Source organism: Rhinolophus sinicus, linkage group LG14, assembly GCF_036562045.2.
Source record: "Rhinolophus sinicus isolate RSC01 linkage group LG14, ASM3656204v1, whole genome shotgun sequence".
NCBI classification, from domain to species: domain Eukaryota; kingdom Metazoa; phylum Chordata; class Mammalia; order Chiroptera; family Rhinolophidae; genus Rhinolophus; species Rhinolophus sinicus.
Genome location: NC_133763.1, coordinates 37,779,300 through 37,797,252, shown reverse-complemented (window position 1 = coordinate 37,797,252; position 17,953 = coordinate 37,779,300). Strand labels below are relative to the sequence as shown.

The window sequence follows — 17,953 nt, the reverse complement described above, 5'->3', positions numbered from 1 at the left end:
CTAATGATTTTGTCAGACTATATCGTATTAAAATATTTATCCATTTCTGTTAAATAAAAAAATATTTTTAAATCACAAATAAGACTGAAACGAAGAAAGCCAGGTTATCAAGCTACGTATCATTAACATGAATTACTTCAGTTACTAACCTAAATGAACTCAGGTTGTATTGGCATTTTTCCCCCCAATTTGGTAATGACACAGTAGTGGACTTTGGCCACCTGGGGGTATTTAGGGAGATCACTAACTTATTAATAATTAGGAGACAAAGACAAACCACACCCCTATCATAACTTTGTCTATAGAGCCATCCCCACTGGGAATTTTGCAGCTGGAGAGATATAGGCTTATTCTGTGCTTATAAGACGTGCGGGTCATATCCCAGCATGTTTCATACTCCTTGACATAAAAATGCTAGTGTTGCACAAGAAGAAATTTAAAGGTAATAGTTTTATGGTTTCACAAATGTGTATGATATGAGTAGAATTATTAACAATGATTTTATTAATTAGTATGTCTGTTGGATACCTGTCAAATATAAATCAGCACTTTTTAAAGAACAGTTTTAAGTAGACGGAATTTGATTCACTTTCTTCCAGCTATGAAATTTTCAATATGAATTTAGCAGTTCTAAGTATAGATATCTAGAGAAAGGTTAGTTGTCTGAAATAGGGCTGAGTTTTTCCAGGAAAGATAGATGTGGGGAAATGAAGAAAGACTGGCTGCAGTCTAGATTTTGAAAAATGCTTGGGCCGTAAATAACACTCAATTGCTTAAAAAGTATTTTTCACGTTTTATAGGGTCCTCCTGGCCCATCTGGTGAGGCTGGCCCACCAGGCCCTCCTGGAAAAAGAGTAAGTGTTTAAAATTCTTTGTTTGAAACATCCACTCATTATCCAGTATGTGTATACATTCATATAATTTATGTTACGTTGTAGGCAGCACATTCTAATGATGCTAAAGAATATATAAGTCCTAGAGAATAGGGTAATTTCTTAAATTTGTCGAAATACTTATTAAAATAGATCACATTTTAACTGACAGGTTTAATCTGTCACAATGAAAGGTAGTTTCCCACTTCTGTGCTTCGGTCTCCCCTCTGTACACATGTTATAAAAGACTGATGGTTCCCTGAACTTTGGTTCCTGGTGTGCTACAGGGAGATGGAATGTCAAAAGTCCAGTGCTGCCTGAAAAAATTCTCAAAACCAGAATGCAGGATCAACGAATGAGCTCAGGAATCAGCAAATAATGTCAGATTGCTTTATACTGTCAAACTTCTCTGATTTGGAAATGATGGCAGAATTTTAACAAAGGACTATAGTAAAATATAAATAAGTAGATCTTCAAAATACTGGCTACAGCAGATGCTAGGAGCTTGACTTTACTGTCTTTTTCTTACTAGTGTACTGCTTTTATAATAAAGTAATCTCTGTTGACCTGCCTCCTACAGCACTTACATCCATACGCTGAGTTCTCCTACGCCTCCTTTCGCCTGTTTTCCAACCTATTCATGAACAAAATTTGTGTTACACACACAAGTATATTTCTTAGGTATAAAGCGACTGTGACCACTGTTGTTTATCAATACTAGCTTTATTATATAGGGGTATTTTAACACTATACATCCTCATATTCATAGAATGTAAACAGGTTTTAATTTTGTCTCTCAGTAATATGAATTTGAGTAAATATTTACAAACATTTTTCGTTGACAGAAATGAATTTATAGTAAGTATCTTCCCTGAATAAAATTTTCTCTTCATTAACCAATTGCCTTTTTTACCTTTGTTGTTGTTGTTGTTGTTATTATTATTATTATTATTATTATTATTATATTTTTATGTCAGAGCCCCAAAGCATGGTCTTGGTAGAAAAAATGTATTCCAAAACAATCACTGGACTATTATTCTTCCAAAGTAATTACAAAGTATAAAATGATTTTGAAATCTATTCTCTATTTCTGCCAGCAGTCTGAATGCCCTTAAAACTTTCCAGATTGATAACTATTCTGTCATTTCAGACCTTTTAGAAGAACAATTGTATAAAATGTCTTTGAGAAATCTCTTCTGAGAAAATATGAAATTATGTTTTCTTTCTCCCAGCCTCAATTGATGGGATGCTATTTAATGTAGTGGCTCAGAAGGCAGTGGAATCAGACGACCTGACTTAACTGAGCTCTGCATTTATTTTCTGTATTACCTTGAGCAAGTTCCTTATCCTGTTTTTCAGAGAGCGCTTACTACATAAGATAACTTATATAATACAAAATAATAATATATGTTCACATAATAACTGTTAGCCCCTCGTAATGAAAGTCACTGAATATGAGCACAAAAAAGTTATCATCTTATAGGTATAAATTATAAGGCTTTTGATACAGAGGGAATTAAACCTCCTTTCAAAGTGTGGTAGCCACTAAAGAAGAAGAGACTGTATCAAAATCTACTTTGAATATATTAGTGTATATATTGGCAGCTTCTCAGTTTATTCTGTTATTCAAACAGCAAGTGCTATCCAGTTTAATTTCATTTTTAAATATGTCAAACAAATTATTTGCCATCTTTGAAAAATTCAACTAATAAGTACAATTTGGTATTTGGGATGAATTTTCCTAATATGGTGACAGAGTTATAAAATGAATTAGTTTCTTTAGCTATACAGTAGTTGATCACATGAATTACTAATTTGGAAAGCAACTGATTTTGAAATATAAAAGGGTAATTAATAATAATAATTTCCTAGCGAGCATGAATGGGAGCATGCAAAATAAAAATAACATAATTAAAAATACATTTTAAATCTATTAAGCTACATATGAAACTATCTCAGTATAGTAGTTAATATTGATACTATTATATACTTTCAAAATATCCATTCATATTCACTAATTTTTAAATCTTGTTAAAACAATGTAACAAAATCTTTTCTTTATTATAACAGATTTTTAAAAACATTTGTATTGAATACTTTGGGATGTGTAATTACTAACAATCATAATTTTAATGATTAAGCTTCTAGAAAAACCGCTACTTCATTCAAGAATTGAGGAAATGTCCTAGAAAAGTCTGCCCATATACAGAGGTTTAGATTATACTCTATTCTACAACACCAAGACCATTTTGTGTAGTAGAAAACCCATGTATTTGCCTTCTTATTCACTGACACTTGAGTTGAATATCTGCATTTACTACTTAAGCGAGGTATAACATAAGAACAATTAATCTCTGATTCTTAATTCCTTTCTCTTTATAATGAGAATAAGATCAAATTAGACATTGTAGATCATTGGATAAAGGATAGACTATTAATAAATTATGCTGGGGCAGTTGAATATATACATGGAAAAAATAAAATTGGACTTTATCTCCACTTACAAAAAATTAATTCTAGTTGAGTTAAAATCTTAAATGTGAAAAAGAAAACCTTGAAATATTTTCAAAATTTAACGGAGTTTAAATTTATAACCTTAGTCATAAATTCTGGTCACATTGGTGTGTCAGAATGGAACCATGTATGATGTATGAAATATTTTACAAATAGACATTTCTGGGGGAAAATAATGTTTCTGTTTATATAAAAATACTGAAAAGACATTGAAAATAAAAGATTCAAATAGGAGAAAATACTTGTAACATATAGAAAACTTGCAGAGCAAAGTTTTCCAGGTTTCTAAGTATGCCCTACAAATTAAGAAGAAAACCACAAAGAACAAATAGAATAAATCAGCAAAAGGCATGAAAAGATATGTGACACAAATGCTTGACAAACACATGTAAAGATGTGTAGAAGTCAGGCAAATGTGTGTTTAAATTGGCATTGAGATACCACCCACATCCATGTATTGACAAAATTTTAAGTCTGACACACCAAATGTTGGAAACATTTAAAATAATAGTAATAATGGGGATTATTGTATACAGCTATTGCGAGTTAACTGGTACAACTGCTTTAGGAAAATTGTTCCATGTTACCCAGTAAAAATTTAACATGTCCTTTTCCTACCGTCTTGTAAATGTAAATTCCTAGGTACATGTCCTAGATGATACCTGACACATCTTATCCAAGAGACACATATAGAAAAGATAAGTGCATTGAGATATATTCATAAGCTAACATATTATATGGCAATAGAAATGGATGTATTGCAGATGCATGAATCAATGTGGATGGATCTCAAATAACTGGTGTTAGGAAGAAAATATATACAATAAATATACATAATGTTGAGCTGGAAAAGATAGATAATATTTATATAATATGCAAAACAAATTTTAAAAACATGTTTAATATTCAAACACAAGTGGTAGACATGATAAAGAAAATTAAGGCAATCACTAATCAAAATTTAGGATGGTAGTTATTTCTCTGAGAGAAAGACGGTTGCAATATTTGCAAGTGACATGTAGTTAGTAATATATTTATATGTTAAGAGACTAAGATATTTAAATACGAAGATATTAAAATACAGAGATACTCCTTGTGTTATATTTTTCTTTAGCGTTGTTAGAAAGTTCTTTAGTGGAGTTCTCCCTTTTTGATTTTTGATGAATTATTTAAAAATAATCTCACCAAGAAATTTAGGAATGTTCTAGGTTCCCATTTTAAATAACAATTTATACAAATATGATGAGCTATTTTTAATCCATTCTAGTAACTTCTGTTAACAAGATTAGAAGGCTTTTTATTAAGGACATAAGAATGGTGATGACTATGCATTGCTTATAAAGTTGTTTACATCCATTTTGATAGGGCAGAAAAATCAACCTTAGGTCAGCTCAACCGAACAGTATTATTCAGGTTTTCCTTTTTTAACATGTGGCATTACTACCTCTAACCCGAAAGACATTTAACAAAATGTGTTCATTTGTGTCCTGTATTAGGTTTGGGTAAACTATCAGGCCTAATTGGCCTTATTTTATACAATAATTTATTTTTTTCACCAGAGTAAAATATATTTTTAATGATCACTCTAGTGTCAAGAATCTTATTAAAAGGGAGTCTAACATGTGGTAATTGAAGGCGATTTGACTTTGGGTGGTGAACACATGATGCAATATACAGGTGATGTATTATAGAATTGTACACTTGAAACCTATATAGTTTTATCAACCAATGTCCTCCCCAAATTAAAAACAAATTATCATTTGCTCTGATTTAACATTAGCATTCTTTTAAATTATAACCAACCAAACTAGTTAATTTAGGTAAGAGATCTATCTTAACCTAAGAAGATATGTGACTTAGCTGAAAAAATACAAATTATTTACTTAGGTCTTTCTCATCCTATAAACTGGTATTCTTTATAGCTTATTCTCTGCACAAAGTAGTCCAAATGCTCTTGCACTAGAATCAAACAGACCTGGTTTCAAATTCTTGTTTTACTACCTAGAAATATCACTTGGGTTAAGTTAATTACTTTGAGTCTCAGGTTTCTCATTTATAAATTGGACATAGTATCTAATTTTCAATGTTACAGATAAGACTAAATTAAATTAATAAAATGTATATATAAAACACCTAGTCTAATATCTGGATTTCTCAGCAACTCAAGCAACAGATGCTTTTATTTTAAGGAATTAAATACAGGTTTCTAATTATGGCATCATTTATAAGTGAAATAAACATAAGTATATCGGTAAAAAAAGGTTAAAACATTGTTTCTAATTCTGAGTTATATAAATTAAAATGAAAGTTTATTAGCAATAAATTCATTGTAACTTCATAGTAAACTTAGTTTTGTTTAATGTTGAATTTGCTGTGCCATTAAAGTTTTTCAGTGCTCAATACTGAAATAACTGGGTGACACGTACAAAAGTCTGTAAAATATTAATTAATTACATTTTTAAAGTACAGTACACTGTGATTCTGTTGAAATTATACATATTTGTATTATCTATTCTTTGGTATAAACTCATGTAAAATCTTGTAAGACGTATTGTAAAATAATTTCTGATGAGAAGGACTGCCAAAAAAACGGAGCATTAATTTCATGATGAGCACATATAATTTTAATAATATGGGTTTGCCAAACAACAAGGATTTAAAACTAGTTTGAGAAATAATGTGATTAAACTGAGTCAATTGAGACAGAAGTACTTAAGAATTTATATGTACTGCACACATGTGAGGTCACTCTGTTTATACACTAGGTGAACACACAACCCTGGAGCCTGAGGGGATACGGTGCAGAGTGAATTTTGTGAACTGAAACTTTGTGTTTAGTCAGGAGGCAGCAATGTATTTTCATGCAACAGACAATTTAATATCACTGTTGTGAAAAAGGAAAAAAAAAAAAAAACATATTCCTGTGCAATAATTATAATACCTGATCTACACACTTATTATTTGATTGAATACAGAATTGCCTTACCATCTATTTCCCTTTAGTCTATCTACAACAGGTAATCTTAAGTAAGCTTTGTATATATTTTGAGGAAGTTAACATTTCTCCTATCCTTAGTTTCACCATATTGGAGACACAGATGGGTAGACCAACAAGAATTTTGCTATAATGTCCCATTGTAGCAGTAACAATGACTAAAGACGTGTTCCAATAAGAATTTTGCTACAACATCTCATTGCAGAAGTAACAATGACTAGAAATGTGTTCAAAAGTATTACACTTTTTTCCATGACTGAATCTTACAAACAAACCTTCCTAATAGAATATTGATCAGAATGTTGCAAGTGGTGTTGATGCCAAGAAACAACATTTTGACAGTTATTGAACAAGTAGGAAAATTAAGTTGTCATTTGTAGTACATGTACATTCTGTCATGCATTTGTAATACTTGAGAATAAATGTATATTTCCTTCGGGCACTAGAAGATTGTACAGTTTGTGTAAATAAGCCATGAAATTTTAATACTCAAGTTATCATTATAGTTGTTTGAAACCAAGAGCCATGCCTTTATATTGAAAAAAATTTTAGAGCTGACTAAAATAATTTAAACATTATAACTGGAAAATGCACTTATTAAATGGAATTTTAAAGCATCCAACTCATATTGCCAAACAAAAGTTCACAATAAAAATTAAAACAATAACTGATGTTTTTTATTGAGAGTTAGGAAAGCTTAACTTACTATATATATCCATATATACTGATAGTGTCTGTGTGTATGTATATATGTGTGATATATACATATATATGAATATATCCATATAAAATATATTAATATATTCTCAGATCCCTATGCCTTTATGCACGAATGTGAATGATGAGAAGGTAAAGTGTTAGAAGGAAACACCCTTCCCACATCTACCCACACTAAGATTCAGAATCAGAGGTTGAGTTCTTAGGCAAGCCTTCCTTACTGCCAAACTAGATCAATGTACCTATTTTGTACAACTATTTCGTTTTTGTACACTTTATAGTGTATTGGATATGTTAATTTTGATGTTTAGCTTCATAACTAAACTTTGTGAACTCCTTAGGGTTTCACTTTTATTTTTTTGTATACTCCATGCATGGCCCATTTCTGACACATAAGGAAGACATCAATTATTGAGACATAATGGGAGAATGGGTATATTATAGAATAGTATTGTAAAGGATAAGTTTTGAAGAGAGGACTATGTGTGTATTTTATATAGAGTATATTTCTCATAGGGAGGAAAATTCCGTGTGACAGTCACTACTATAGAGAAGTAACTGAAGTTCGTTATAGTATGTCATGATTTATGAGGAATTTTTCAATCAGAACACTCTTTACTTCATGAAAGCACAACAAGTAGTTCACTAGATTAAGTCCTTGACCCTCTGTGTATACAGATATATGAGAAATAAATGACTAAGACAAGAATTTGTCCATAGGCATTATTAGTTTTTCTTTTTCCCAAAGGAAACTTTCTAGTCTCCTACCAAAAAAAAAAGTGTGTTATCTCTTTTCATTTGAATTTTTCTTAAAACTTTTGTGCCATTTGGAAAAAAATATAAGGAATAAATGAAAATGGGGTGGGGGGGGAGAAAAAGAACAGACCAAAGCCACTTAACATACATTGCCACTATGACAGACATCAGACATTCACTCAAAGAGAAAAGAAATCTTTTGGGGATGGAGAAACCCTTTATTTGAATCACAAATTTATGACTACTGTAGTTTAGTTTTGTTTAAATTCTCTAGGCTCTTTAAACTTGGATTTTCTTTTCTCCATTGCAGTAAAAGCAGTGTTTTTGTTATGATTTTAGACTGCTGATGCCTTGCTTTTTTTTAAAGCCAGATATTTATAAATCTTCTATACTATAAAGTTCATGTGTATAAGTGCAATCTTTTGAGTTTAAGACCCCATGCCTTTATGTCACTAGTGTAGAGGAAAACCTTCAGAGAATAAGGAAAAACCCACTATTCAGTTGAATCTCATAATTTCTATTCCCCAAATTGTATTCATTATGGTTGTTTTATCCACTTTGCATAGGTTGATCTTTTCAATATCACACCACAATAATTTATGACTCAGCATGTTAACATGAGGAAATATTTGGAGCTTTTGCTTCTATACAGAAACCCTCTTGCATTGATAAAATGAAATTCAAAAGACGCACTTAAGTTTAAATGCATATATTACTGTTAACTTATTGCTGTTGCTTCAAGGGACTGCAGAATCTATACATTTCTTATCTTTGGGTTGAGGCACAATGAATGCCTAATAATATATAGGGTCACAGCGATGATATTGAGAAAATAAATACTAATGATATATATTCATTGACTCTCTCAGAGATAAATGAGTTCACGGCACTGTCTGAGTTTGATGAAGTGCTTGATACTCATTTTAAATGTGGATTTAAAAGACCATATGAAAAACTAGCCTGTACTCACTATTGGAATATTAATAATGCATCTGAAAGAAAGTCATCTTCCTGCCTTGCCTTATTCTCACCAATTAACACCATCTCCACTACTCTCCCCGACCCCCAACCTCAATCTCAGTTCATAATTTTGAGCACAATTCATTGCAAAAATTAAAGTAAACAAATGGAAAACGAGAGTCTGGGGAGAAATGAATGCAATTTCCTAGAGAGCACTAAGTTTCCTTTTTAAACTTTCTGTACTTGTGTCTGAATTTGTGCAGAAAATTTATCAGCATCGGATTGAATCTTAATGCTTGTTTAGTAATTGTAAAAATTCAATTACTGGAACTGCATTAATATTTTATAATAAAATTATAAATTTTATATGTATTATAATGAGTTTATTATGAATATATATTGTGTAGCTCTATAGACTAAAAGCACACTTAGTGGGTTAGCAAACCCAGTACCCTGTTCATGTTGGTTTGAAAAGTTTCTATGAAATGCCAAAAGCGAAGATATCAAGGACCGCGTATAATTATTAGGAACAAAATTTAAATATAACAGGTATTATAACATCTTATTTCTAGCTTGAAAAATTATTTTCTTTGACAACTTGAATATCATATGTTATATATATGTAATATAAGTTACTCTTTGCTACTTCATTTTGCTACAAGGTTTAAAAATGTGAAGTTTTATATTTCACACGTGACTGTAAATGTAAGAAGGAAATCTGAATATCATATTTCGAGATCTGATTATATATTACAGGATCACATTATATAATAATTTTTCGCCAACTTTAAATTTTCTAGTTAAAACAATTTCAAACATGGCATTTATACTTTTCAGATATTATAAATAGCATGGATGGAATAAGTAATTTTTTGACATGGTGTCTACAAATGTATTTTGAAAGTCTCTTTTGTTGCAACTGACTCTTAGGTTGCCAATATGGTGAAAAGCATAGGTAAAATACTTCAATATAGAATGATAATTTTAGTAATGATAATAACAATAGCTAATATTTGCAGTGTTTATGTCCATTTACATTTGTCAATGCGTTGGCTTCTCATGACGACTCAGGGAGATAGCTGCTGTTACTATTCATATTTTGCAGAAAAGTAAACTGAAGCACTGACAGGGTGTGTAACTTGCCAAAGATCACAGTTCTAATTAGTGGCAGAGCCAGGATGGGAAGCCAGGCAGTCTGAATCCAGGCTTTATGTTCTTAAGCACCAGATTTCATACCTGTATTTGATTCTGCTATACTGGATAGTTCCCAAAATACTTTTACGCATGTGTATGTTATTTAAATTTAGCAAGTCTATAGCAATAAAATTCTTATTGGTAATATTTTATGGAAAAAAGAACTGAAGTTTAGAAATACTAATAATATGCGAAAAGTCACACAGCTAATAAAAAAAGGAAATTAGGTAAATGGATACCCTACAAAGATAGAAATAAACATATAGTCTAGAAATATACATAGTAGATACACACACACACATACATACATACAAGGAATAATATTATGAATAGCTTTTACATATATATATTTATATGTAATGTTATTATATATAAGTATATATAAATATATAAATAAATACATATATATATGTATATATATATACATATATATATCTGTATGTATTGTATACCCATTAGTATTTCTCCATAGCAATCCATGCACCTAAACAAAAGTCATGCAAATGCTGGAATATCCTCTTAACCTTTTGGATGACATGTTTTTTTTCTTCCTTTGTTCTAATACTAGGTTTTCAAAAGTGATACTATTTTTTTATACCACTTATTTGTGTGAATTACATATTTCTAGAAAATGAAAATACAGTCTGTTGATCGTCAAGGTTTTAAATGGTGTGCTGCGCTGGTCAAACATGATCCGCTGAGAACGTGTAACATGGATGTTCTAAGATTAAGAAAGGAGCCAGGCTTAAAGCATATAAAGATGAAAGTGAAATCTGATACATTCAATTAATTCTTAATTGTAAAACATAATAAATGATATTTAAGTGTTTAATATGCTAAGGATGACAATCAGTATTTCTTTAAAAATGTTACCTTTACTGTTTCTTTACATTGATATTATGTGATTATCTGTATTCTATTCAATCTTCACTTTATTTATTTTTAATATTTTAACTCAAAGTTTCTGTATAAAAAGGGTTTGATTTTTCTCATTGTGTTTTAAACTTCATAGCTGCAGAAAGCCACCCTTCATTAAGATCTATTACAAATTACACTGGAGTATTTGTAAATAAGTCTTCAGTTACCTTACTTTAATATGTGATATATATTTTAAATGTGATTTTATGTTTATAGGGTCCTCCTGGGGCTGCAGGTGCTGAAGGAAGACAAGGTGAAAAAGGTGCTAAGGTAAAACATATTTTATAGGTATTGTGTGAAAAGCTCATGCATACATTGCACCTCTATATTAATACTGTCTATAAGGTAATAAAATGTCTTTCTTCATTACCAAAGTATGCACATGTTGTATCTTATAACAGGGAGAAGCAGGGGCTGAAGGTCCACCTGGAAAAACTGGCCCAATTGGTCCTCAGGGACCTTCCGGAAAGCCTGGTCCAGAGGGTCTTCGGGGAATCCCTGGCCCTGTGGTGAGCATCTGTGCTAGGAAAAGAAAAGGCCATTGTGAAAATAACTTTTTATTTCTAAAAAAATTATAAATGAAAATGTTTATGTCAGCATCATTTCATAAATTATAGTGTTGATGTTTCATAGGAATTCACGAAATATTATATAATAATTAAAGTCTTAAAATATCTAAGTTATGTCATTGATTTAACAAGTTCATGGTGAAATTCTCACTTATAATGGCAAAATAGAAGATTAAACCATAAAATTTCAAAGATGTAAAATGTTTATACACAAATCCATCCATCCGTATATGTGTATGTATGTGCATATAGACAAATACAAAGTAAAAGTACTCAAAATTGCTTGCAATATTTGTAGATATTCCCCATGTTATGAAATTCACAGATGATGTTTGCTTTCTTTCTATTTATATTTCCAAAATTAAAATAAAAAGAAATATGCATTCTTTCATTAATTTAAAAACATTAATCATGTTTATTTTCCATAGGGAGAACAAGGGCTCCCTGGAGCTGCAGGCCAGGATGGGCCACCTGGTCCTCTGGTGAGTAGCATCTTTTCTGTTGTTTAGAAAGGGAGAATTCCAGGAACAAAATTGTTTATAGGCTAGAATTCCTGAAATTTTATCTTACAAATTGGTTTATATTTTGTACAATGTTCAAGGAAGTGTATTACTCAGACCTAAAAAGAGGAAAATAATCCTAACTGATAGGTTATTTGGAAAATATCCCTCTTGATCAGAAGATCTTTCTTATGTCCTTTGGATGAAAAATATATTTCCACTCTGAACAAAATGCCACTAATGGCCCAGCCAGCTCTTTTCCAAATGTGGACAGTTCCCCCAAGTGCATGCAATTGCACTTAGTTTCCTGGCACTTTATTTAAAAGAATAACGTTGGCACAGGCCTACAGTGATTCGTTCACCAAATAAATTGTTCTCTTCGTGAGTCACGCAGGCTGAAAGATAAAATATTAACCCCCCGCCCCCCATTAGTGAAGAAAGACATAATTATTACATCAGTGAATCTTGGTTACCATCATACACTGTGTGCAAACAACATGCTTGACAAATGCAATAAAGCATGTAGCCGACCAGCATAATGTTCATAGATGGAGTTCATTGTAGAAGCCAAGGCTATCCTCACTACAACATTTGGGCAGAAAGTCTCACCTTTAAAATTATTGCTTACTCGGTGACATATTTTTAAACTTCCTTTGAACTTCATTGTCCAAAAATAGTTATGTATAAAGGAATTATTCCAAGCAGCAAACAAAGCACACAGCACTATTCTATGTGATTCATAGTGATTTAAATAGTTAAGTTCCCCCGTACAGTAACTTAAATTTTGTAAAAATACTGCTTATCATGAATATATTAATTATATCAGAGATATAGCTGTACTCAGAAAGCCATCAAAACTGGGCTTCACAATCTTAATTATTCAAGAGTAATTTTGGTCATTCCTTTTGGTAAAAATGTCACAAAAATTTTCTCTAACATACCAAATATTTCGTAAGTGTTACAGAGATTATTTTTTTTACCTTTCACTGAAAAGTTAAAGATCATTTTTTAGTAACTGGATAAAAGTTATCAAATTTTGAGTGACTTCCAACAGGAGATTATCAAATCTGCACATGAGCCCATCATCACAGGAACCATGGCCTGGCTAAAGCAGGAGCAGCTCGACGTCTGTACCACTGTTTAGAGAATATTCTCTGTAAATATGGTAAACTCCTAACTGCACCGAGTCAGAGCCTGGAAAAACAAAGTACTTCGCCTTAATGTCACTCTAAAATTTGCCAGAGATTTTTTTTCGTGTTACTTCAGATTTTCCAATAAGTATTCTGACCTTTCTCCAGACGAAATAAAAAACATCATGCTGGAGATTTCCTTGGACTAATATTAAAAATAAAACCATCAGACATACCACCTGATTCCGACTTGCAAAAGTTTATATTTCTGACTCTTAGGTAAATGTGTTTACAGAGCAAGTGAGGGGCTGAACAAGCCTTTTAAGTAGAGTGAAGTGAAAAGGATCAGAATTGAGCAGCATGGGGGCCATTCCTTTCTCTGGCTGCTTGTTTTAAGTACGTATTGTAGCTTTTCCATAGTGTCAAATAATTTGACTATGATACCTAATTTTAACGAAACTGCTACTTGGTCCTCATGAGGTGAGGATGGGTGGAAAAATCATCTTCAAGATGTCATTTATGGCAATTTAAACTCAGCTAAGAAAATGTATTTTAGTAGATAATTTGAGAGCAGAGCAAGAAGTAGTATATCATGCTCTCTGGTTAAGGTCATTGACTCTCAAGCCAAGCTCCCTGATTTCAAAAACAAGCACCCTGAATGACTTTTGGAAAGTTACTCAATTTTTTTAAGCTTTAGGTTCCTCATGTGTAAAATAAGAACATTAATAACATCTGCTATGGGATGCCATGCAGTTTAAATGAATTAATTTGTTTTCCTTTTTGAAGACAGGATTAGCCTCTATTTTAGTTTTAAGCTTGTATTTTGCTTTGTTTTATATTCTCTCATATTAGGAATCTGTTCCAATGTAGACAAAAAATTGTTCACTATTTATCTTTGGACAAGTTTACCTTAGTATTATCATACATTCCTTCTTTTCATATACTGATAAATAAAAGATCTGATAGATTTATTTTTCAAACCATAAATACCTGAGTAAATGGTAGGATGCATTACCACATTGCAGTTTGATTTTTTTAATGCGACATTTAAACTATCTGTAAACAATGTTGAGATAGGTAGCAACCCATAATGATTAAGCAGGTTTAAACAACAAAGCATTTGCTTTTCACCAAATTAAATATTATTCCACAATATTGCATTCTGAATAAAGTGTAGGATCTGCAGTTTCTTTAAACTTTAATGCATTAGAGTTTTGAGATGTATATCAAAGCAAATATTCTGTAAAGCATAATTCTGCAGGGGAAAATGTTCAATTGTGTATTCTGGACACTTAGGAATGTATCATCCCTGCTTTCCTTTTCACTTTATTACTTATGAATTATGTATTTCCCTAGGGTTTTTCAATTTACAGTATCCGAAAGGGGGAATAGAAAATATGTATACTTGGAATAACATTTTTATATGCAGAGTTAATATTTTTGATATGTTCCAGGTTCAGAAGGTTATTTATAACTACTATTAATATCATCACTTTACCACTTTCTATTTCCAACTTATGAAAATGATAAGAACCTGATTTTGCTTGGCAAATTTCTCCTTAGGAATAGTTCGTAATTTTTAAAGAGATTAGTAGCATAGAGGAATTAATCATCATTTCCTCTAACTCGTTCATGAATAATATTTATAGAAATGATTTAAAATTCATTAGAAACACAAATAACGTCTAGCATGTTTCTCATTAAGCCTGAGCAATTAGAATTCCTAGTATTTCTTCTTTTCTTTTTTTTTGCCATTTTAGCTTGTACTTTTAGAATGTGATGAGAAAGCTGATTAATAGCCGTCTAGCATTTCAAAAACAAATGATAATGATTAACATTAAGTTCAGTGTTTATGCAATGTTTCTGTAAGCTTGTTTTTTCTTTCATTATCACAATACTATGACACAGTTGTTATTATTAGAATACTTTTATAAACAAAGCTCAGAGATAATAAGTAATAGATCAAACATTACCCAACTAATGTGTGGTAGATTTGAGACTGAATGAAGTAGTGATTAAAATATTGATGCCCAGGAAGAGATGTCCCTATCCATTTTCCCACATACAGCCAAATTTCTATAAACTATATCACATTTCTGAAAGAGTTTGAATAGAATGTGAGAAGTGAAGGAAGAAAACAATCTGGCCTCTTTAAAGAGTTTTGTATTTTCAATCTAAAGAATGTATTTACTTTTAACTGACATGTTTCAATTTTAACCAATATTCTTAAGTGGTTTCTGCTACTGTTTCAAGCACATGGTTCTTTCATGCAATTACATTTTTATTAGAACTACTTTTTCATGCTTTTTTACTCCATCTTGTTCTAACATAAAGTATTTGGCATCTATCCTGATGGTGACATGACCTCAAGAAACTATTTGTTTCCATCACTCATTTATATTATTTCTTTTTAAATGTGTTATTGGGCAATATCATTTTCCTAACTGATGGTTCACCAGGCCTATCTGATGAGATAAAAAAAAAGTAGATACAAAATATATTCTCTTAATTTTAAAGTGATTAAACTAGTACGACTAAATAAGTAACTTTTTAACATAAATGAGATCCTTTATGCTATTCTGATTTTACATATTGATTTAACTGGATTTGGGACCTAATGCCACAGAGCCATGTTTCTCAAACCTTAATGAGTATCGAACCTATAAAACAGATTGCTGATCTCTAACTCCAGAATTTCAGATACAGTTTTCTGGATGAAGCCTAAGAATTTGCTTCACTAATAAATTCACAGATGATTCTAATGCTGCTGGTCTGAGGACCACACTTTGAGCTCTACTATGTCAGGGTATTAATAAACTAGATGAAAGTTTAGAGTTAAAACCCAGCCTTAGCATATACCTGAAAGTGAACTTGGTAATTTCTTTGTTGTCTCCTTTTTGTCTGTCAGAGATTTAACAAAGTGCATGATTGTTTATTTTTATGCAAAAGATAATCTGAACTGATTGACATAAGTTTACATCTGAGAATTAATAATTTTCTCCTTATTAGAAGCATATTATTAGGTGTGTTTACATTTAAAATTGTACATACCTTTTATGAAAATAATTTTTATCTATTCTTAATAGAAAGATATGGGGAAATTGTCCACTTTTATATCATTACTTACAAAGTTTCAAATTCATTCATTAATTGAAACAAATATAAATATATCTAATTATAGCCCTAAGTACTGTCATTACACAATACTAACACAAGAACGGTGTTACTATTCTTACTTTCCGCTGATGTTCAGGAATTTAGTTTAAGAAGTAGATTAGAGATTTAAGAATGGAATGGAAAGGGTTCATCTACTCAATCTCACAGTAATCCCCTGAAATAGGAATTATAATCCACGGTGTATAGATGAGAAAACCAAAGCTCTTTTACTAGCTAACTTAAATTGCCACTAAGAGAGGCCGGCTTCTGTTTCAAGTCTATTCTATTCTATTCTGAACCCATCCTTTTCATATTACATCATGCTGCTTGGATCAGAACCATGGCCCTTAATACTTCAAATTCACAAAATGATGGACTGGGACTTAATATGCTCTTTCATACTGAAGACTTAAAGTATCTAAGTGGAAGGGGAAAATCATTACTCACGGTAGCCTTGTAGAAGATACAGTAGTGAAGACTCACGATAATATAGCTGGGTAAAAGTTAAACAATGTCTGTTCCAAGTGACATGTTAAAAATAATTATTTACATTATAATTCAAATAATTCAGTTCAATTTAAATAATTCAAACTCATAGAGAAACCATATAGATATTTTGTCTTTGTTTCTTAATGCCTTACTTTGCTACAGGGAGTAGTGATCTCCTTTTTGTAGCATTATCTTGGCCCCATTTCATCAATCACATACTTACAAACCATCTTTTAGTGTCAGTTAGATTTCTGACAGAATCTGTTGCCTGCAAAGCTTCACTTGTAATTTCAGAACAAGGATCTTATTCTGCATTGCCTTCAACCTGGAATACACAGATTTTTATATAAAAATCCATGGGTAGAAGTCCATGGATAGAAGTCAGGACTAAGAGTTGCTAAAGTCATGCCCCAGTTTTCATGAAAATATAATTTAGTATTAATGGTATTTTTAACCTTGGACTATGAAAAGGGTTAAATTATTAAAAGATAGAATTTTATGAAAAAAATAAATTACCTTATTATTAAATTTACAAATCATTTAGATAAGAGATTTAACTCAGTAATTACAGCTAAAAATATTATCTTGCTATAGAATCAACCCAAGTGCTCATCAATAGACAACTAGATAAAGAAGATGTGGTATATATACACAATGGAATATTACTCAGCCATATAAAAGAATGAAATCTTAACCATTTACAACAACATAGTAGACCTAGAGGGTATTATGCTAAATGAAAGAAATCAGACTGAGAAAGACAAATACCATATGATCTCATTTATATGTGGAATCTAAAGAACAAAATAAATTAACAAACAAAACAGAAACAGACTCATAGACACAGAGAACAAACTGATGGTTGCCAGAGGGGAGGAGCTTTGGGAGCTGGGTGGAAAAGATGAAAGGATCAAGCGATACAAATTGGTAGTTACAAAATCATCACAGGGATGTAAAGTACAGCATAGAGAATATAGTCCATAATGTTGCAACAACTATTTATAATGCAGGTGGGTACTAGATTAATCGGGGTAGTCACTGCATAAATTATTTAAATGTCTAACTCGTATTCTGTACACCTGAAACTAATGTAAAATAATATTGAACATCAACTGTAGCTGAAAAAAAATGAATAATTAAATATATGTGTGTGTGTGTGTGTGTGTGTGTGTGAGTGTGTGTG

At 31.3% G+C, this 17,953-nt stretch overlaps 1 protein-coding gene across 5 annotated transcripts in view; it reads left to right on the top strand.

Annotated features, from left to right (window-relative positions):
• The window catches only part of COL11A1 (collagen type XI alpha 1 chain), a 199,688-nt gene that overhangs the window by 167,898 nt on the left and 13,837 nt on the right, over positions 1 to 17,953 (top strand). For all 5 annotated transcript variants that reach the window (XM_074318647.1, XM_074318650.1, XM_074318648.1 and 2 more), the window contains 4 exons: positions 801 to 854; positions 11,143 to 11,196; positions 11,328 to 11,435; positions 11,924 to 11,977. In XM_074318647.1, coding sequence (XP_074174748.1) covers positions 801 to 854; positions 11,143 to 11,196; positions 11,328 to 11,435; positions 11,924 to 11,977 — 270 coding nt within the window. The remainder of the gene's footprint in view (positions 1 to 800; positions 855 to 11,142; positions 11,197 to 11,327; positions 11,436 to 11,923; positions 11,978 to 17,953) is intronic.